General features: G+C 39.5%; 1 protein-coding gene across 1 annotated transcript in view; it reads right to left on the reverse strand.

Annotated features, from left to right (window-relative positions):
- Positions 1 to 12,346: 12,346 nt before the first annotated feature.
- The window catches only part of LOC139473553 (uncharacterized), a 41,451-nt gene continuing 31,865 nt past the window's right edge, over positions 12,347 to 21,932 (reverse strand). The window contains exon 9 of the mRNA XM_071256203.1: positions 12,347 to 18,269. Coding sequence (XP_071112304.1) covers positions 17,764 to 18,269 — 506 coding nt within the window. The 3' untranslated portion in view covers positions 12,347 to 17,763. The remainder of the gene's footprint in view (positions 18,270 to 21,932) is intronic.

The following is a 21,932-nucleotide window of genomic DNA, read 5'->3' on the forward strand; positions in this document are numbered from 1 at the left end:
CGAAAAAGATGGAAAATATCATTATACGTGGATAAAGAGTTCAAACAGGCTATTATACGATCAAACTAAATATAAGGAAAAGAAATATTTCTGCGAAAGATGCCTGCATGGGTACAGCAGACAAGATCTATTGGATTCGCATAAAGAAGACTGTAGAGGTGTTGGACAGAATGCTATCAGGATCGATATGCCTAAAGAGGGAAAAAATATATTAAAATTTGAATCATAATCAAATGCCAGTACCGTACGTAATTTACGCCGACTTCGAAGCGCTTATCAAACCCATAGAAAATACCAACCAAGATAATAATCAAGGTAGTAGTTTTACGTACAAAACTCAAGAACATATTCCTTGTGGGTTTGGATATATAGTTGTAAGGTATGATGGGAAAACAAACACTCCCGTGATTTTGCAGCGGCAAAGTTCCTAGAATATTTACAAAATGAAGAGAGAATAATCAGGGAAAAATTATCGTGTAAGAAACCCATGTGTATGACGATAGATGATTGGAGGGCCCACAAGAAGTCAACGAGTTGTCACGTTTGTAATAAACTTGAAACTAAAAATGAATGCTCAAACAATACCCATCCCCGTTGTGTTTCATAACCTTAGGGGATACGGTTCACATCTCATTATGCAAGCTATCTCAAAGACCGACGGTGGTTTAACGTGCATTCCTAACAATATGGAAAAATACATATCGTTCTCGTTGACTAAACCTATACATTATAGGGACAAGGATGGGAAATCTAGAATAAAGCAAAGTAATGGGCTTAGATTCATAGACTCCGTACAGTTTCTGTTATCTTCCCTGGACAATTTAGCTAATGCGAACAATCCCGATGACTTCGCGATAACAAATAAATATACCGATAAGATAACTCGTCATTTGTTGCTGAGAAAAGGTGTATATCCTTACGAATATATGGATGATTGGTCTAGATTCGAAGAAACTGAATTACCACCCCTCGAATCATTCTATAGTAACTTAACAGAATCTAGAATAACAGATGCCGATTATGAACACGCTCTGACGGTCTGGGATAAATTAGGTTGTAAGAATTTAGGTGATTATCACGATCTGTACTTAAAAAACGATGTACTGTTACTTGCCGATATATTCGAGATATTTAGAAAGACGTGTTTAAAACAATACGGCTTGGACCCGGCATGGTACTATTCCAGTCCCGGACTATCGTGGGATGCATTGTTGAAGAAGACCGGCGTAGAACTAAAACTACTCATAGATTACGATATGCACTTGTTTATTGAGAAAGGATTAAGAGGGGGTATATCGATGGCAGCGAAAAGGTATTCTAAGGCTAATAATAAATTAGTGGAAGGATACGATCCGAGTAAACCCGACACGCATATATTATATCTCGACGCTAACAATTTGTACGGATGGGCTATGAGTCAACCTTTACCCACGGGTGGTTTTGAGTGGGTCGATGATATCGATAATAATGATGAGAATAAAGGGTACATACTAGAAGTTGACTTGGAATATCCAAATTCCTTACATAAAGACCATAACAGTTATCCGCTAGCTCCCGAAAGATTAATGGTTAATAAAGACTGGATGTCGGAATATCAACACTCCTTGATGGGTAATTGTAGGTTAGCTAACGTAGAAAAACTTGTACCAAATTTGATGGATAAGACAAAATATATAGTTCACTACAGAAATCTCTAGTTGTATATATCGTTAGGTATGAAACTTAAGAAAATACACAGAGTTCTAAAGTTTGATGAAAGCCCTTGGATGGAGCCCTATATAAGGCTGAACACAGATTTAAGAAAGATAGCTACCAGCGATTTTGAAAAGAATCTATATAAGCTCATGAATAACTCGGTATTTGGTAAAACTATGGAGAATCTAAGGACGCGTGTTGATGTTAAATTAGTCAGATCTAATGAGGAAGAAAGACTCAGGAAACTTATAGCCAGTCCGGCTTTTAACAGAAGCAAGATATTCGATGACGACTTAGCCGCGTTGCATATGCAGAAAAGTAATATAAAATTCAACAGACCGGTGTACATCGGTATGAGTATTCTCGACTTGTCAAAACACTTAATGTATGACTTTTATTACAACGAACTTAAGAAGCAATACGGCGATAGATGTGAGGTGTTATATACCGACACAGATTCTTTGTTGATGGAAATACAAACCGAGGATGTGTATAAAGATATGGCAGAAAAAATACATATGTACGACACGAGCGATTACCCAAAAGATAATCCACTGCACAGCGTAGTAAATAAAAAGGTATTAGGTAAGATGAAGGATGAATGTGCTGGGACCCCTATAGCGGAGTATGTAGGATTAAGACCTAAGATGTATTCTATAAAGAAGTCCGACAATGGGGAGATAAGAAAAGCCAAGGGCGTTAAGAAGTATGTTGTAAAAAAGCATATCAAACACGAACAGTATAAAGAATCATTATTCAACGGTAGAACGTTCAAACACGAGATGAACTCTTTAAGAAGTTACAATCATAGGATATATGGATTAAGAATGAACAAGACATCATTATCCCCCTTAGATACAAAGAGATGGATTGATAATGATGGTGTAACTACCTATGCTTATGGTTATGGTGGTAATACCGTACCGTCTGGAACTATGAACAATTCTTCTCGTACAAATGCCCTACCCGGTCCATCTTGAAGATAATAAAGAATAGGCTCTCCTTCTTTCGTAACCAATCGACTAATGTTATACGTCTTAAGGGACCATATGGGATCTGTTGCGCGACGTAGGCCTCCCTCGAGTTCACCGGGCTGGTATAAATATCTTACCCTTACTCTATCCGGAAGTTTTCGTTTTTTGCCTCTCCTCGGTGCTGAAGATTCGGAAGTCACGGATTTCATTTTAATCGCATCGGATGGTTTCTTCCCTATTAATCTCGTTACTTCATTATTCAGCGCTGATACAACGGCTGGTAATCGTGTCACCCATTCGGTTGATCTCAATCGCTCGAATTTCATTTCGATCCCATACTGATAGCCAAACAAACGTTCCGCTAATGTCCTGTTAAATCTTTCGACGATAGCTTGACTGCGGTGGGCCTCTCTTTCACCACGGACGATTTCGACATCGTGCTTTGTTAACAGTGTAGTTACCGATCCCATAAACTCGCGACCGGGATCTACTTGAAATAGCTTAGGCCATTTTAGTGGTCCGCGTTTATATATGCGACTCAGTGCATTAGCTACTTCTGTTGAATCTTTCGAGGTTAATGGCTCAGCCTCTTTGTATCGACTAGCCACATCCACTATGGTTAAAGCGTATTTATACGTTTTGCGTTTTACCTTATCGTGGGGAAGAAACAACAGGTCTGCCTGATGAACTTCATTCGTTGTAAAAATATCAAATTTCTTCCTCGGTATATAACGCGGTGCCGGTAAATATATTTGCCGCATCGCTTGTTTCTTTAACCAATCCTTGGCTACATCTTTAGATACCTTAGCCGCGGTGGCTAATTTTTTTATTGCTCCTATACCTTTCCAATATCCTCGTGGGCTATAGTAAATTTTATTCATTATTAATTAATATTGATGTTTCATTTAGGTAGTTGAGACTTGGATTGTATAAAAAGTATCGCAGAGCCGTGAATGCTCTGGACGGAGTTGACACCGCTCTTGTAGTAGCTGGCATGGGACTCGGTGTAGCCGGTGTCGGTTTACTATCAACTATAATCGCCGCGCCTATCGTGCTCGGCATGGAAATAACCGCCGGAGTCTCGGGACTGGCAGGAATAGCGATAAAATTCATTTCTCGTAGGTTGCAAAAGAAAGCATTAAAACACGATAGTATTCGAATACTCGCCGAAGCAAAGTTGAACAGCATTGAGGATCATATTTCGACAGCAATGGCCGATTGTAAGATATCCGAGGATGAGTTTCGTTTAGCTGTCGGAACTCACCAAATACAATGAAATGAAGCAGGAGATTCGATCAAAATCTCATAAGACCAGTGGTATTAGCGAAGATGAGAAAAAAAAGTTCATAGAACAGGGGAGGCAACAAGCGCGTCAATTATTCCGTGAAAAAACCAAAGAACTGGTTGGAGATTAAAAATAAATTGCTTACTATCGTTTGATCACATTTGGACAAATGCTTACATAAATATATAATAATGGAAAAAACTATTAAATGGAGAGAATTACCACAAGGTTTTTATTATATCAGTGATGTCAAACCAACCAAATACGGTTATCAATTGTTTCTTATCAATTTACAAAAAGAGTGTAGTTATATAGTCTGGTCTCCTAGTAAAATGAACGAAGAACTTAATAAAAATGTTGAATATCGCTTTATCGATAAAAATAATGAAGAATATTTTTATTACCATTTAGGCTCATCTAAAGCAATGATTGGCCCCAGGTATTGGTGAGCAAGAGCCAATTTAGCTGACTATCGTTGAATCGCATAATCATTTTGACATAAAAAATTCCATCTGTAGTAGCAGTATAGGTAAATGAATCCGGCTCCAGTGGAAGTGAGCCAGAACCCCCATTACCTATAAAAATTTATATCATAGACTCCAGGTGGTGGTGAGCTGGAGTCAATTTAACTTAATCTCATGACTATCATTGAATCGCATAGTCATTTACACATAAAAAATGCTACCTGTAGTAGCAGTATAGGTATATGAATCCGGCTCCAGTGGAAGTGAGCCAGAACCCCCATTACCTATACTACTGTCCCGTCAAGGGCTCGACCACAGTCCAGAAACCCCCAAGCCGATTCCAAGCCATCCAGCACTGCTTTCAGATCCTCCTCCTTTGGTCATTTGACATAGTTCAACAACACTGTGTCAATAGGTGCTTCACAGACATCTCTCAGGCACTTCCAAACAGTTGATTTCCCAACTCCAAAGAGATTTGCAACTGTCCTGAACTCTGCAGAGGATGCAAGCCAGTAGACTGCTAGAGCTACTTTATGGTCAATGTCCAAACGTTCCCTGACTGGCACAGGCTCATTGGACAGGGATTCCTGCAGTTCCTGACAAAGGAAGTAAAATGTTTCCTTTGTCATCCGAAAATTTTCAACCCAATCTTTGTTTGTAAACTTTACTTTTATGATTTAATTCCACCAGGCTCGCGACCTCTGTTTTACCCACACTTTTCTATCATGAGTAAGATCCAGTGCTAAACCAGTGCATAGAAATAAAGGAAAATCTCGTCTTCTCTTCACAATGAGTAGCCTGTTCATCTTGGTTTTAAGAGGGAGTGAGTGAATGAGTTGTAGAGACTGAACTACTCTGAAACTTACATCAGCAAATATATACTGAGTCAAATTAAAAACTTCACATTTTTAAAAGTAATCCCATATATAATATACAACGGACAAATGTATCAGAGAAGGTAATTTGTAATCATTAATGTCCAAAGAAGGATTTTGATTAACGGTGGTAACCATAATTTGTTCCAAGCACCTACGGTATTCGGTAATAACATCAACAGTTTAAATCATAAGTCCCAAGCACAAGAATCTGATGGCACACAAGTTCAGTGGCGTGTATGGCCACCATGTGCATTGACAACTGCCACACAACACCTCCGATGGACCTTGCGATGCTTGTGAACACATGATTGGGAAGACGACGCCATTGTTGCTGCAAAATGGTGACAAGATCTTGCAAATTCTGTGGTTGGTTCTGGAGAGTGTGCAGACTTCTGCCAAGAGCATCCCAGACGTGTTCTATGGGATTGAGGTCGGAAGACCTTGACGGCCAGTCCATGATGTTGACTCCTGCATTCTGAAGGAAATTCCTTGTCAAAATTGCTGTGTGGGGTCTGGCATTGTCGTGTTGGAAGATCAAACTGGGTCCATGTGATGCCATAAAAGGCAGAAGTTCTGGTGCCAGTACCTGGTCGAGGTAAGCAGCAGCGTTGACGTTGCCATGGATGACAAGAAGCCTGGAACGTGCAGTGCCACAGAAAGCACCCCACACCATGACACTTCCGCCTCGAAATCTGTCAACTTCCAGTACACAACACTGGGCCTAACGTTCATGACGGCGCCTCCACACCCTTGACCTACCATAGGCAATTCGAAGATTAAATCGGGATTCATCACTGAAGACGACTTGATTCCAATTCCTCTGAGTCCATCGTAAGTGTCGCTGTGCCCACAATTGACGTTGACGTCTGTGTAATTGAGTAAGAATCGGCCCACAGTATGGCCGTCGTGCTTGAAAGTGAGCAGTTCTCAGACGGTTTTGAACAGTTTGCGCACTCAGTCTACCCCTAAACAATTCATTTCTGGTTGATGTAGCCATCAAAAATTGGTTACGAAGGTGACATAAGACAATCTGACGATCCTCTGCATGTGACGTCACACATGGTTGACCTGGCTGAGGGCGATCAGCTGTGGTACCCGTTTGCTGTAGACGCATCTGTAAATTATAAAAAGGTGTGACATGACAAATGGCCGTAAAGACTTTTGTTTTCTTGTGTTTTTCTTTTTTTGTTAATGACTGCTAACAAGTATGGCTGAAAACGTGCGGTATTATGGCCACGTGACCAGTTGCACGTGAAAAACTACTTTTGCCACTATAGTGCTGTGCACATGATGTTGATCGATTCACCTGCACAAAAACGGGTGTTATCTGAAGACAATACATGGCAATTACTGTTTAAATACACAATAAGGGCCCACAATGATAACTGGTCAAAATGTTAAAATTTTAGGATTGAAGTTTTTAATTTGGTTTAGTATATTTTGCACATGGCGCATTTTCTTCATGTGAACGCAAAGTATTTCTACTTTTGCTTATATGTGCAAATTTACTCTGTATGTAAAGATACTCAAGTGTGTATATTTTGAATATGTGAACAGGGTATTAGTTACAGTCATACTTGGTGCCCTGGTTGGGGATGTCAGCTGGTGGGAATGTATGTCTACTGCACACCACCACCTGGGAATTAATCGACTCCAACAATCTATCACCAACCACACGCAGCTGAGATCCGTGAAGATCCGGAGTAGAATAGGTGTTCAGCAACCCCTGCTTGCCGTTAAAGGCGACTGACTATGTTTGTCATGAAAGGCAACTAACTCAGGTGGTCTCACATTGTTAATTGAGTTGGTACACCAACCCTCTTGAAGGACATCCTCTTGAAGGCATATTGGATATCAAACACCAGATTCTCCCATGGTATCCTTAGCCATTCTTCTTGTAGGGCATGCCCAAGCTGTTGCAAATTCTGGGAATGCTGAGGTCAGTTGTGGATCCTTCTGCCCAGAATAACTTAAAGGTGTTTAAATGGTGACATGTCTGGAGATGCCACACGAGCTGTGACGATGTACATTGTCATCCTGGAAATCAAAGTTGTGACCTCCACGCTGAGCAAATGGGATGACCACTGGACATAAATTGTGTAGCATAATCATCAACTCCATCCTGTTGTTGTATGTGATGCCAGCCGATCCATGATGCAGCCACCGCCATAACCGTCTACTGGACTACTGCCAGATAGTCGCTCTCTCTACACTGTCTCCAAACACATTTCATCATCTGTAAAGCTCAAACAGAATCTCGATCTAATGCTGCTGTTGACAACCTCCAAACAGCTGTGCTCACTGTTGTCAGACCTTGTGCAGAAATAAATGTTCCTGAGCACAATGGTCCATACCATATCATTTTGTCATGTACACTTTTGGAGGCATTTTCCTTTGTTGTACCCAATCAATTAGTAATGTGGTTGTGACATTTATTGGCACTGCCGGTCACTTCCTGTCAAGGATGAAATGTGAGTTTGAATCATGATCGGGAACGTTACCCCACTCAATATCAAAACAACACCTTTGACAGGCTCTGAGATACTACAGCAATTCCTTACTGTCCAGTCACATATCCTTGGCAATCCTGGAATTGCTGCTGGTGTAAATCTGTCCTTATACACGATTGTTGCAAATGATATAACAGTTTGAACCAGTCCTGGGGAGTTGTAACATTTGGTCAGCCTAACTTGGGTTGGTCATGTGACATACCATGCTCTTTGATACCAAAGAGTAGAGCTGGTGCTCTGGGACACATTGAAACCCTGCCTAAAACCAACTACCTTGTTCTCTTGGGTTTCAGTTAGTTGTGGCCTCACTTCACTGTGTAAGGTGTAAGCAACAACACCCACTGTTCTGGACCTATTCCTGATGTTGTTTTACATGGAGAATATGCACCTACAGGTCCAGTCCAGGGGGAACTTACTAAGCCCCCCCACCCCATCTATCTATGTGCAATGCTATACATTTGAATGTACAAGTATTAGAAATCCTTGTGATGATTTGGGACTGATATATTCCCCCTCATCGATTAATAGATGGGCTCAGGATAAGTCCACCCACAATGATATTCCTTCCTACAGGCATGACCTGCATTGTTTCCATGTACCTTGGGCAATGATTTAACACATGATCAAAAGAACCATTTTGTTTTATTCAGTTGTAGAGTGTAAATAGCCTGCATACATCATGTACAAAAAAAGGATAAATAATAAAATAATCACACATTAACAATCATAAGACAATTATGCAATGTAGTCATTCCAGCAAGCATACACTATATATACACAACAGGTAGGCTCAGATTGAAGAAAAGATTCATCACTGGCTAACTAATCCACACCAAGAGCACACAGTAAGTTCAGAATCAAGGGAATGTATATTTAAGTAAAAACCTCAGATAAAACACATCAATTAAATTTTCCCTCAAATGTTTAGTCAGCAACAGGCCTGAAAACTATATGCAAACCTTAATCTGGTGGAAACAAGCATCATTTGGCACTGTGTTCTGGGTGTTACTGTGAGGTCATGTGCATATTGTAGTGTCGTCTATTGTGATGTCATTTGTATATTGTAGTGTCGTCTATTGTGATGTCATGTGTATATTGTAGTGTCGTCTATTGTGATGTCATGTGGATATTGTAGTGTTGTCTATTGTGATGTCATGTGTATATTGTTGTGTCATGTATTGTAGTGTCATGTGTATATTGAAGTGTCATGTATTGTGATATTATGTGTATATTGTAGTGTCGTGTATTGTAGTGTCATGTGTATATTGTAGTGTTGTGTATTGTGATGTCATGTGTTATGTTTATTGTAGTCTTGTGTACTGTGATGTCATGTGCATATTGAAGTGTTTGTGTTGTCATGTATTGTAGTGCCATGTATTGTGGTGTTGTGTATTGTAGTGTCATGTATTGTGGTGTCGTGTATTGTAGTGTCATGTATTGTGGTGTTGGGTGTATCATGTCATGTGCAAGTGACATCTATATGTCGGGGTGTCATGTATTGTGGTGTCGTGTATTGTAGTGTCGTGTATTGTAGTGTCATGTATTGTGGTGTTGTGTATTGTAGTGTCATGTATTGTAGTGTCGGGTATTGTAGTGTCGTGTGTATTGTGGTGTTGTGTATTGTAGTGTTATGTATTGTAGTGTCATGTATTGTAGTGTCGTGTATTGTAGTGTCATGTATTGTAATGTCATGTATTGTAGTGTCATGTATTGTAGTGTCTTGTATTGTGGTGTTGTGTATTGTAGTGTCATGTATTGTAGTGTCGTGTATTGTAGTGTCATGTATTGTGGTGTCGTGTATTGTAGTGTCATGTATTGTGGTGTTGGGTGTATCATGTCATGTGCAAGTGACATCTATATGTTGGGGTGTCATGTATTGTGGTGTCGTGTATTGTAGTGTCGTGTATTGTAGTGTCATGTATTGTGGTGTTGTGTATTGTAGTGTCATGTATTGTAGTGTCGGGTATTGTAGTGTCGTGTGTATTGTGGTGTTGTGTATTGTAGTGTTATGTATTGTAGTGTCATGTATTGTAGTGTCGTGTATTGTAGTGTCGTGTATTGTAGTGTCATGTATTGTAGTGTCATGTATTGTAGTGTCAAATATTGTGGTGACGTGTATTGTAGTGTCATGTATTGTAGTGTCATGTATTGTAGTGTCGTGTATTGTGGTGTCATGTATTGTAGTGTCGTGTATTGTAGTGTCATGTATTGTAGTGTCATGTATTGTGGTGACGTGTATTGTAGTGTCATGTATTGTAGTGTTATGTATTGTAGTGTCATGTATTGTGGTGTCGTGTATTGTAGTGTCGTGTATTGTAGTGTCATGTATTGTGGTGACGTGTATTGTAGTGTCATGTATTGTAGTGTCGTGTATTGTGGTGTTGTGTATTGTAGTGTCATGTATTGTGGTGTCGTGTATTGTGGTGTCTTGTATTGTAGTGTCATGTATTGTGGTGTTGGGTGTATCATGTCATGTGCAAGTGACATCTATATGTTGGCGTGTCATGTATTGTGGTGTTGGGTGTAAGTTGTGATCAGTGCTTCAAGGGGACACAAGCAATGGAACTAACTGACTACAACCTATAAGTGGGGTAATTAACTAATCCGGAATATAGTATATAAATGTTCACATACATATGTTATATTCAATAAAATTCTGTTTACTTCTTACCAAACGTGGATGACAAATTTTACCACTATCACACATTCATGTACATCTATGAATGCAAACTTCTATTTCTTGTGTTTCCCCATAAGGCCAACTGTGATTGTCTACACTAACCACCCAGTTATACTGAGGCTGATATGTAACATACAGGTGTACGTGGTAGTAACAATGACAGCAGACCGGGGCATAGGCTCCCTATGATATAACACCTTCATATGAATGTATACATTAATCTGTGAACAGTACATCTTCCTGTCCCTCATCAAACATATAGCCTATCAACAACAATCTACACTTAAATGTCACAATACTGAAACACTGGGGGACAGTACATATAATATTACTGTGTATGAAGTGTATAAAAATCAGTTGTACCTCGATATCATACATATCAAAATATGCAGTTTACAACATAATACATGCCTCAACATTGCAACATAGTTACCGGTACTCATATTTCAAATATCAGGTCAATTCTAGAAATACTGATACTCTTGTTCAAACTTTTCATATTGATACAAGAATAGAAATCTAAATGAACCTACTGATACCCTGAATAAAACTTAGTGTGCCACATCTAATTACACTTCCATATGCACCAATCTTACAAATGTCTTTGAAATATCAAGTGTGACATAATAGGCTCACGAACAGGGTGTATTGATACTGGGGTGAATCGTAGCATGGCATTACGAACAGGGTGTATGGATACTGGGGTGAATCGTAGCATGGCATTACGAACAGTGTGTATTGATACTGGGGTGAATTGTAGCATGGCATTACGAACAGTGTGTATTGATACTGGGGTGAATCGTAGCATGGCATTACGAACAGAGTGATGGATACTGGGGTGAATCGTAGCATGGCATTACGAACAGTGTGTACTGATACTGGGGTGAATCGTAGCAGGGCATTACAAACAGGGTGTATTGATACTAGGGTGAATCAGAGAATGGCCTTATGGATACTGGACTAAATCATAATATGGCCTCAAGTACTGGGTGTATCAATACTGGGATGAACTGTAGGATAGCCTTAAGTACTGGGTGTATGGTGATGAATTGTGACACCTAGTAAACATGTGTCAGGACACTGTTCATCCCTTCAACAAATCCAAGAAAACAGGAACAATGATGTAAGTTTGGAATTTTAACAGTATGATCCAATATAGAAAAAACAACCAACTATACCAGAGCATCTCGGTATGACACACTTGTAAACAACGTGGCATGCACTACACTCATGTGCTCACATTCAAAGTGGAAAAACAGGAAATATAAGATGCCACAGAATCACCAACCACATATGACACACATAAACAAATGCAGTAAAACACATAAATAGAACATATCAACAATCACCTTTCCAGAAGATCACCCAACCTAGATACATAAAGTTGAGTGAAGAACATAACATCACAATGACAACCTTCTCAATGATGACCGTCCTGATCCAGATACATAGAGTAGAATGAAGAGCATGACATCACAATGACAACCTTCTCAATGATGACCGTCCTGATCCAGATACATAGAGTAGACTGAAGAGCATGACATCACAATGGCAACCTTCACAATGATGACCGGCCTGATCCAGATACATAGAGTAGACTGAAGAGCATGACATCACAATGACAACCTTCTCAATGATGACCCTCCTGATCCAGATACATAGAGTTGACTGAAGAGCATGACATCACAATGACAACCTTCTCAATGATGACCGGCCTGATCCAGATACATAGAGTAGACTGAAGAGCATGACATCCCAATGACAACCTTCTCAATGATGACCGGCCTGATTCAGATACATAGAGTAGACTGAAGAGCATGACATCCCAATGACAACCTTCTCAATGATGACCCTCCTGATCCAGATACATAGAGTAGACTGAAGACCATGACATCCCAATGACAACCTTCTCAATGATGACCGGCCTGATCCAGATACATAGTGTAGACTGAAGAGCATGACATCCCAATGACAACCTTCTCAATGATGACCGGCCTGATCCAGATACATAGTGTAGACTGAAGAGCATGACATCCCAATGACAACCTTCTCAATGATGACCGTCCTGATCCAGATACATAGAGTAGACTGAAGAGCATGACATCACAATGGCAACCTTCACAATGATGACCGGCCTGATCCAGATACATAGAGTAGACTGAAGAGCATGACATCACAATGACAACCTTCTCAATGATGACCCTCCTGATCCAGATACATAGAGTTGACTGAAGAGCATGACATCACAATGACAACCTTCTCAATGATGACCGGCCTGATCCAGATACATAGAGTAGACTGAAGAGCATGACATCCCAATGACAACCTTCTCAATGATGACCGGCCTGATTCAGATACATAGAGTAGACTGAAGAGCATGACATCCCAATGACAACCTTCTCAATGATGACCCTCCTGATCCAGATACATAGAGTAGACTGAAGAGCATGACATCCCAATGACAACCTTCTCAATGATGACCGGCCTGATCCAGATACATAGTGTAGACTGAAGAGCATGACATCCCAATGACAACCTTCTCAATGATGACCGGCCTGATCCAGATACATAGAGTTGACTGAAGAGCATGACATCACAATGACAACCTTCTCAATGATGACCCTCCTGATCCAGATACATAGAGTAGACTGAAGAGCATGACATCCCAATGACAACCTTCTCAATGATGACCGGCCTGATCCAGATACATAGTGTAGACTGAAGAGCATGACATCCCAATGACAACCTTCTCAATGATGACCGGCCTGATCCAGATACATAGAGTTGACTGAAGAGCATGACATCACAATGACAACCTTCACAATGATGATCCGCCTGATCCAGATACATAGAGTAGACTGAAGAGCATGACATCACAATGACAACCTTCACAATGATGACCGGCCTGATCCAGATACATAGAGTGGACTGAAGAGCATGACATCCCAATGACAACCTTCTCAATGATGACCGTCCTGATCTAGATACATAGAGTAGACTGAAGAGCATGACATCACAATGACAACCTTCACAATGATGACTGGCCTGATCCAGATACATAGAGTAGACTGAAGAGCATGACATCCCAATGACAACCTTCTTAATGATGACCAGCCTGATCCAGATACATAGAGTAGACTGAAGAGCATGACATCACAATGACAACCTTCTCAATGATGACCCTCCTGATCCAGATACATAGAGTAGAATGAAGAGCATGACATCACAATGACAACCTTCACAATGATGACTGGCCTGATCCAGATACATAGAGTAGACTGAAGAGCATGACATCACAATGACAACCTTCTCAATGATGACCGTCCTGATCTAGATACATAGAGTAGACTGAAGAGCATGACATCCCAATGACAACCTTCTCAATGATGACCGGCCTGATCCAGATACATAGAGTAGACTGAAGAGCATGACATCACAATGACAACCTTCTCAGTGATGACCGGCCTGATCCAGATACATAGAGTAGACTGAAGAGCATGACATCACAATGACAACCTTCTGGGGACCTGTAACATATACTTTCCTTTATAAAGAGACCTTAAATGTGAAGACATTCACGTCAATTTAGACCTCAGTGATCTCATTAAATCTGTATGATTACATGAATACGCTGACTGGGCCCCCATTTGATCTACCAGTACTCCAGACCTGCTTTAGTGCAGAACACAAGGTAGGTCTACCAGTACTCAAGACCGGCAGTACAGCAGAACACAAGGCAAATCTAGCATTTAGGGCTGGGATTGGTAACTCAGTCAGGGTACTCGGTCCGGGTGGGTCCCAAGTAGGACCCAGGTACCCACAGGACTATCCTGACTATAATGACAATAACAATAAAACTTCATGGTTACAAAACAAGTCGTTAAAGTTCACATTTCTTTCTTTTCCTTCTAACTTGTATATGAGTAAAGATAAAGCTTCACTCAACTTCAGTGCATGCATGAGATCATTGTATACATGTATCAAAATAGTTTTTGACAAGACTGCAGAAAAACAATTTCCATTCAGAAATTTTGTACCCAACTGCGGAACACAAGGTTCATCTACCAGTACTCTAGATCTGCTGTACTGCAGAACACAAGGTTAATCTACCAGTACTCTAGATCTGCTGTACTGCAGAACACAAGGTTAATCTACCAGTATTCCAGATCTACAGTACTGCAGAACACAAGGTTAATCTACCAGTACTCCAGAACTACTGTACTACAGAACACAAGGTTAATCTACCAGTACTCCAGATCCACTGTACTGGCCACTGTGGAACACAAGGTTCATCTACCAGTACTCCAGATCTACTGTACTGCAGAACACAAGGTTAATCTACCAGTACTCCAGATCGACTGTACTGCAGAACACAAGGTTAATCTACCAGTACTCCAGATCCACTGTACTGGCCACTGTGGATCACAAGGTTCATCTACCAGGGCCTAGATTTTCGAAACGATCTTAACTTAGATAAATCTTAACAACTTAATTTCAAAGATAAGATATCTTAAGGTTAGGATATGATAGATTTTCGAAACTATCGTAAACCTGTCGCAGATCGTTCAGAGTTACTATACCTATCGTAACTCTGACAGAGAACTCATTTGTGTTAGAGATTGAAAAAGTGGGGTGTTTCCCAATGACGTCACTGGGATTTCCCAGCTGCTGACAACAGCTGCTGTTCTTATGATAAAAGATGCCATGACTACCCGAACACAAATAACATTCAGGTGCCGTGCAATAGCATTTTTCAAAACCGATAAATGTTATAATCAATAAGTGTAGTGTTACCACACTTCAGCTATTAGAATTGTATTAAAGTCCCAAAAATTACTTCACTATTTTCCCTTCAAATGGTCCTCTCGTGAGCGCGCAGAACTGTATGATATAAACACATCGCGAACAAAGTCAAGGACGAAAGTAAGGGACGTTATTCTAAATGACAATGACGAGACCTTTGATCGAACTGCATATGCGTTCAGGATTTAACATGCGAGTTCAAGTCTGATGTTAAGTGATGTATACTGTATATTTTTGTGTTTATATCAAAAGTCAAGTTTATATTAGTGTAAAAACCAACATTAAACGTGGAAACACTCAAAACAAAAATTGTTCAGGAAGCAGCGCACCCACAAGCAAGTTTTTATAACAATCTAAGCCTGATAAGTTTGTTTTGTTACTTATGTATCCAATATATTTCACGAATTAACCAAGGACTTAAATACAATATCAAGCTATTAGTATTTAGATGATGAAATTATTTTTTATCTATCTAGATCCATAATTATTTTCAAAATTTAAAAGTGACACTAATTTTCGTTCGCAAAGAGATAATTTAGGAATTGTCAAGTTATGTTGTCTCATGGAACACGCCACAAGTTAACGTGAACATACATATAATGTGGTCATTTTCTATCCTTTTAAATTAAGTAGAGCTAATAAACTGATATGTCTGATTAAAATCTGGCTGAGGAGCAAAATACTTTGTAATTTTAAAACCGGTTTATTGAATGCAAAGATTATTGTGTTGAAAATGTGTATTTTATATTGATCAGTTAATTTAATTCAATAAACTTTTTTTCTGCTAACATATATTGGAAAGTGAATTTTGGACAATGTGAAAACTATGCTACATTTTGATGAGAACCAGAACCAGCATGGGAACCCATTTTTTATTTGATTTGTCGATACGAAAATCTGTGCCTAACTTTTGCTGTCACAATTTCAGTAAATTGTTATATTTATAATGGAAAACACCTATATGCCGTTAATCACCTGTTTTTAAAGAATGCATTTGTTCAACAGACAGTTTTTAATCACTTTTTATCAAATATTTGTCTTCAAGAGGATATAGATAACATAGGCATTGAATTTGAAACGAAATAAATTACAATTACTTTTGCAAGAAAAATATTAGATATTGTATACAGATATTTGATCACATGTATTTCCTTGTTAAGTCAATAAAATGCGAAAATAAAAACTAAAGCATTGACACAAATGCGATCCAGAAAATATAACAGCGGAACTCTGCGCTTTATGAAAACTGTAACATTGAGCAAGGTGTCCCAGGCGAATACAATGGGAAACCACTCTCAACTAGAGTTTAAACTAAGATTAGCTCCCCCTGAGTTATCAATGAGGTCACAGTCATTACTGTAGCCTGCCGACACCTTCCGTTTTTATCCTTCCCAAATTATCGAAAAGGTATGTTGTTTCAAACTTTTTCAGCATGGACTCGGATAGAAATATATTGTAAGCTATCGACTCCACAGTTATGTGGATCGCTGTCGCGATTAAGAACATTTTTGACGTGAAAATCCTTGATGTGTCAATTTGAATCACTCAGTTTTACAAAATGAAATGTCAATGTTTGGACGTAAAGCTGACTAATTGTTTGTCAAAATATCTATGGAAAAGTATGCCGCCATCTTGGATGAAGATAAAATAAACTTATGACAGGTATGGGGCTATCTTAGATTTACGACAATCTTAAGATATCTTAGGGCTACGATAGTTTCGAAAATATGCTACGATAGCCTACGATTTCCTTCACGATAATTTTAAGGCTACGATCGTTTCGAAAATCTAGGCCCAGTACTCCAGATCCACTGTACTGGCCACTTGTGGAACAAAAGGTTCATCTGCCAGTACTCCAGATCCACTGTTTTGGCCACTGTGGAACACAAGGTTAATCTACCAGTACTCCAGATCCACTGTACTGGCCACTGTTGAACACGAGGTTCATCTGCCAGTACTCCAGATCCACTGTACTGGCCATTGTTGAACACAAGGTTCATCTGCCAGTACTCCAGATCCACTGTACTGGCCACTGTTGAACACAAGGTTCATCTGCCAGTACTCCAGATCCACTGTACTATCCACTGTTGAACACAAGGTTCATCTGCCAGTACTCCAGATCCACTGTACTGCAGAATACAAGGTTCATCTGCCAGTACTCCAGATCTACTGTACTGCAGAACACAAGGTTAATCTGCCAGTACTCCAGATCCACTGTACTATCCACTGGTTCATCTGCCAGTACTCCAGATCTACTGTACTGCAGAATACAAGGTTCATCTACCAGTACTCCAGATCTACTGCACTGGCCACTGTGGAACACAAGGTTCATCTGCCAGTACTCCAGATCTACTGTACTGCAGAATACAAGGTTCATCTGCCAGTACTCCAGATCCAATATACTGCAGAATACAAGGTTCATCTGCCAGTACTCCAGATCCACTGTACTGACCACTGTGGAACACAAGGTTCATCTACCAGTACTCCAGATCAGAATCCCCTTCCTCTGTATCAATGGAATCATCACTGTCGGTGTAATCTTCATCGGATAGGGCTAGGTTAGGCCTGCGTAGCTTGAACCTGGCAAAGTGTACAGCCATCTGATGCAGCAGCAGCTCCACCTCAAAGTTGAGCAATGAGTTTGTTGGCAGTCCCAACAGCTGTACCAGGCTACGCACAACCGTCCTGTTGAGGACCATAGTCACATAGTCACCATACAAGTCTAAGTTCTGCAACTCCTCGGAATCAAAGCTGTTCTGGATGGCCGCAACAGGCAGGATTCGTTGTATACATCTTGTATTAGCTAGCAGACACTGCTGGAATATGACCCTCGCTGCAGCCTGGGAAAGGGTGGAGGTCACGCCCCCAAACATCAGTGGGATGAGGCGTGCTGAGTAGGGGTACAGGTGACTGAACTGGGGGAAGTCTTCCTCTAGGTATTCCTGAAGCTCACCTGCTATCTCTGGCTTGCAGAAGTAACCTGGCAAATACACAGACATCCACTCTCACATCACTTTCAGTAACATAATTCTTCCTTAGACCTATTACTTTTATTACTTTGTTTACAATTTCACAGAAGTGAAATCAGTTTCCTTCCACTAAGCCTGATAACAAATTTCAGAAACAGAAATGTGCCAAAGTTTGCTGATATACAGATTACCGTAAGGGAAATAACTTTATGTAACACTTAAACTTAATTAAAAAGCAACATGTTCATTAAAAAGCAGGGCTATTTTTATGATCAATGCTATTTTTGTTGATGCAGAATCCAGTAATTTCCTTATCATTTACCAATGACATAAAGTGAACAAAAGCCACTAGATTTCATCCTCCTAATCATCTTTATCTGACAACATAATTTTTGTAGGACATTCTCACAAGAATCATAACAAAATCATAATAAACAGGCATACCGAATAAATCTCATTTCCTATCCATATAAAGCTACACTCACTTCCCAACCCTTTCAGTCTCTTGCATCTTTAATGGTATGATAGGCATTACATAGAAAATGATGGATGACAAAGTAGAGACACTATAGGATCTGTATTGTTTGATAGGCATTACATAGAAGTTGATGGATAACAAAGTAGAGACACTATCGGATCTTTATTGTTTGACAGGCATTACATAGAGTGAGTGAGTGAGTTAAAGTTTAACGTCACATCGGCACATTACATAGAAGTTGATGGATGACAAAGTAGAGACACTATAGGATCTGTATTGTTTGATAGGCATTACATAGAAGTTGATGGATGACAAAGAAGAGACCCTATAGGATCTGTATTGTTTGATAGGCATAACATAGAAGTTGATGGATGACAAAGTAGAGACACTATAGGATCTGTATTGTTTGATAGGCATTACATAGAAGTTGATGGATGACAAAGTAGAGACACTATCGGATCTGTATTGTTTGATAGGCATTACATAGAAGTTGATGGATGACAAAGAAGAGACACTATAGGATCTGTATTGTTTGATAGGCATAACATAGAAGTTGATGGATGACAAAGTAGAGACACTATAGAATCTGTATTGTTTGATAGGCATTACATAGAAGTTGATGGATGACAAAGTAGAGACACTATAGGATCTGTATTGTTTGACAGGCATTACATAGAGTGAGTGAGTGAGTTAAAGTTTAACGTCACATCGGCACATTACATAGAAGTTGATGGATGACAAAGTAGAGACACTATAGGATCTGTATTGTTTGATAGGCATTACATAGAAGTTGATGGATGACAAAGAAGAGACCCTATAGGATCTGTATTGTTTGATAGGCATAACATAGAAGTTGATGGATGACAAAGTAGAGACACTATAGGATCTGTATTGTTTGATAGGCATTACATAGAAGTTGATGGATGACAAAGTAGAGACACTATCGGATCTGTATTGTTTGATAGGCATTACATAGAAGTTGATGGATGACAAAGAAGAGACACTATAGGATCTGTATTGTTTGATAGGCATAACATAGAAGTTGATGGATGACAAAGTAGAGACACTATAGAATCTGTATTGTTTGATAGGCATTACATAGAAGTTGATGGATGACAAAGAAGAGACACTATAGGATCTGTATTGTTTGATAGGCATTACATAGAAATTGATGGATGACAAAGTAGAGACCCTATAGGATCTGTATTGTTTGATAGGCATTACATAGAAGTTGATGGATGACAAAGTAGAGACACTATAGGATCTGTATTGTTTGATAGGCATTACATAGAAATTGATGGATGACAAAGAGACCCTATAGGATCTGTATTGTTTGATAGGCATTACATAGAAAATGATGGATGACAAAGTAGAGACACTATAGGATCTGTATTGTTTGATAGGCATTACATAGAAGTTGATGGATGACAAAGTAGAGACCCTATAGGATCTGTATTGTTTGATAGGCATTACAAAGAAGTTGATGGATGACAAAGTAGAGACACTATAGGATCTGTATTGTTTGATAGGCATTACATAGAAGTTGATGGATGACAAAGTAGAGACACTATAGGATCTGTATTGTTTGATAGGCATTACATAGAAATTGATAGTGGACAAAGTAGAGACACTATAGGATCTGTATTGTTTGATAGGCATTACATAGAAGTTGATAGTGGACAAAGTAGAGACACTATAGGATCTGTATTGTTTGATAGGCATTACATAGAAGTTGATGGATGACAAAGGAGAGACACTATAGGATCTGTATTGTTTGACAGGCATTATATAGAAATTGATAGTGGACAAAGTAGAGACACTATAGGATCTGTATTGTTTGATAGGCATGACATAGAAGTTGATGGATAACAAAGTAGAGACACTATCGGATCTTTATTGTTTGATAGGCATTACATAGAAGTTGATGGATGACAAAGAGACCCTATAGGATCTGTATTGTTTGATAGGCATTACATAGAAGTTGATGGATGACAAAGTAGAGACACTATAGAATATGTATTGTTTGATAGGCATTACATAGAAGTTGATGGATGACAAAGTAGAGACACTATAGGATCTGTATTGTTTGATAGGCATTACATAGAAGTTGATGGATGACAAAGTAGAGACACTATCGGATCTGTATTGTTTGATAGGCATTACATAGAAGTTGATGGATGACAAAGAGACCCTATAGGATCTGTATTGTTTGATAGGCATTACATAGAAAATGATGGATGACAAAGTAGAGACACTATAGGATCTGTATTGTTTGATAGGCATTACATAGAAGTTGATGGATGACAAAGAAGAGACCCTATAGGATCTGTATTGTTTGATAGGCATTACATAGAAAATGATGGATGACAAAGTAGAGACACTATAGGATCTGTATTGTTTGATAGGCATTACATAGAAGTTGATGGATGACAAAGTAGAGACCCTATAGGATCTGTATTGTTTGATAGGCATTACAAAGAAGTTGATGGATGACAAAGTAGAGACACTATAGGATCTGTATTGTTTGATAGGCATTTCATATGAGGTGATGGATGACAAAGGAGAGACACTATAGGATCTGTATTGTTTGACAGGCATTACATAGAAGTTGATTGATGACAAAGTAGAGACCCTATAGGATCTGTATTGTTTGATAGGCATTACATAGAAGTTGATGAATGAGTGAGTGAGTGAGTGAGTGAGTTGGGTTTCACGCCGCTTTTAACAGTATTCCAGTTATATCACGGCGTGTCAGCTTAATGTGGGAGGAAAGCCCGAAGTGATGCAGGTCTCAGACGTTTACCACTTCGGTGAAACCCACGAGCACGGGTATGGTGCTGACAAACCTAGAAACATAATCGGGGCGAACCGGGATTCGAACCCACAGTTATAGGTTTCTGGCGTGCCCAAGGGACGCAACTCTGCACAGCGAATCTCGGCACCTTAGACGACTGGGCCACCCGTGCCCCCAGTTGATGAATGACAAAGTAGAGACACTATAGGATCTGCATTGTTTGATAGGCATTATATAAAAGTTGACAGATGACAAAGTAGAAACACTATAGGGTATGTATTGTTTGATAGGCATTATATAGAAGTTGACAGATGACAAAGTAGAAACACTATAGGGTATGTATGGTTTGATAGGCATTACATAGAAGTTGATGGATGACAAAGTAGACACAATTTATGGATA

Source organism: Haliotis cracherodii, unplaced genomic scaffold (assembly GCF_022045235.1).
Source record: "Haliotis cracherodii isolate W230 unplaced genomic scaffold, xgHalCrac1.p SCAF_3, whole genome shotgun sequence".
In the NCBI taxonomy this organism is placed as follows: domain Eukaryota; kingdom Metazoa; phylum Mollusca; class Gastropoda; order Lepetellida; family Haliotidae; genus Haliotis; species Haliotis cracherodii.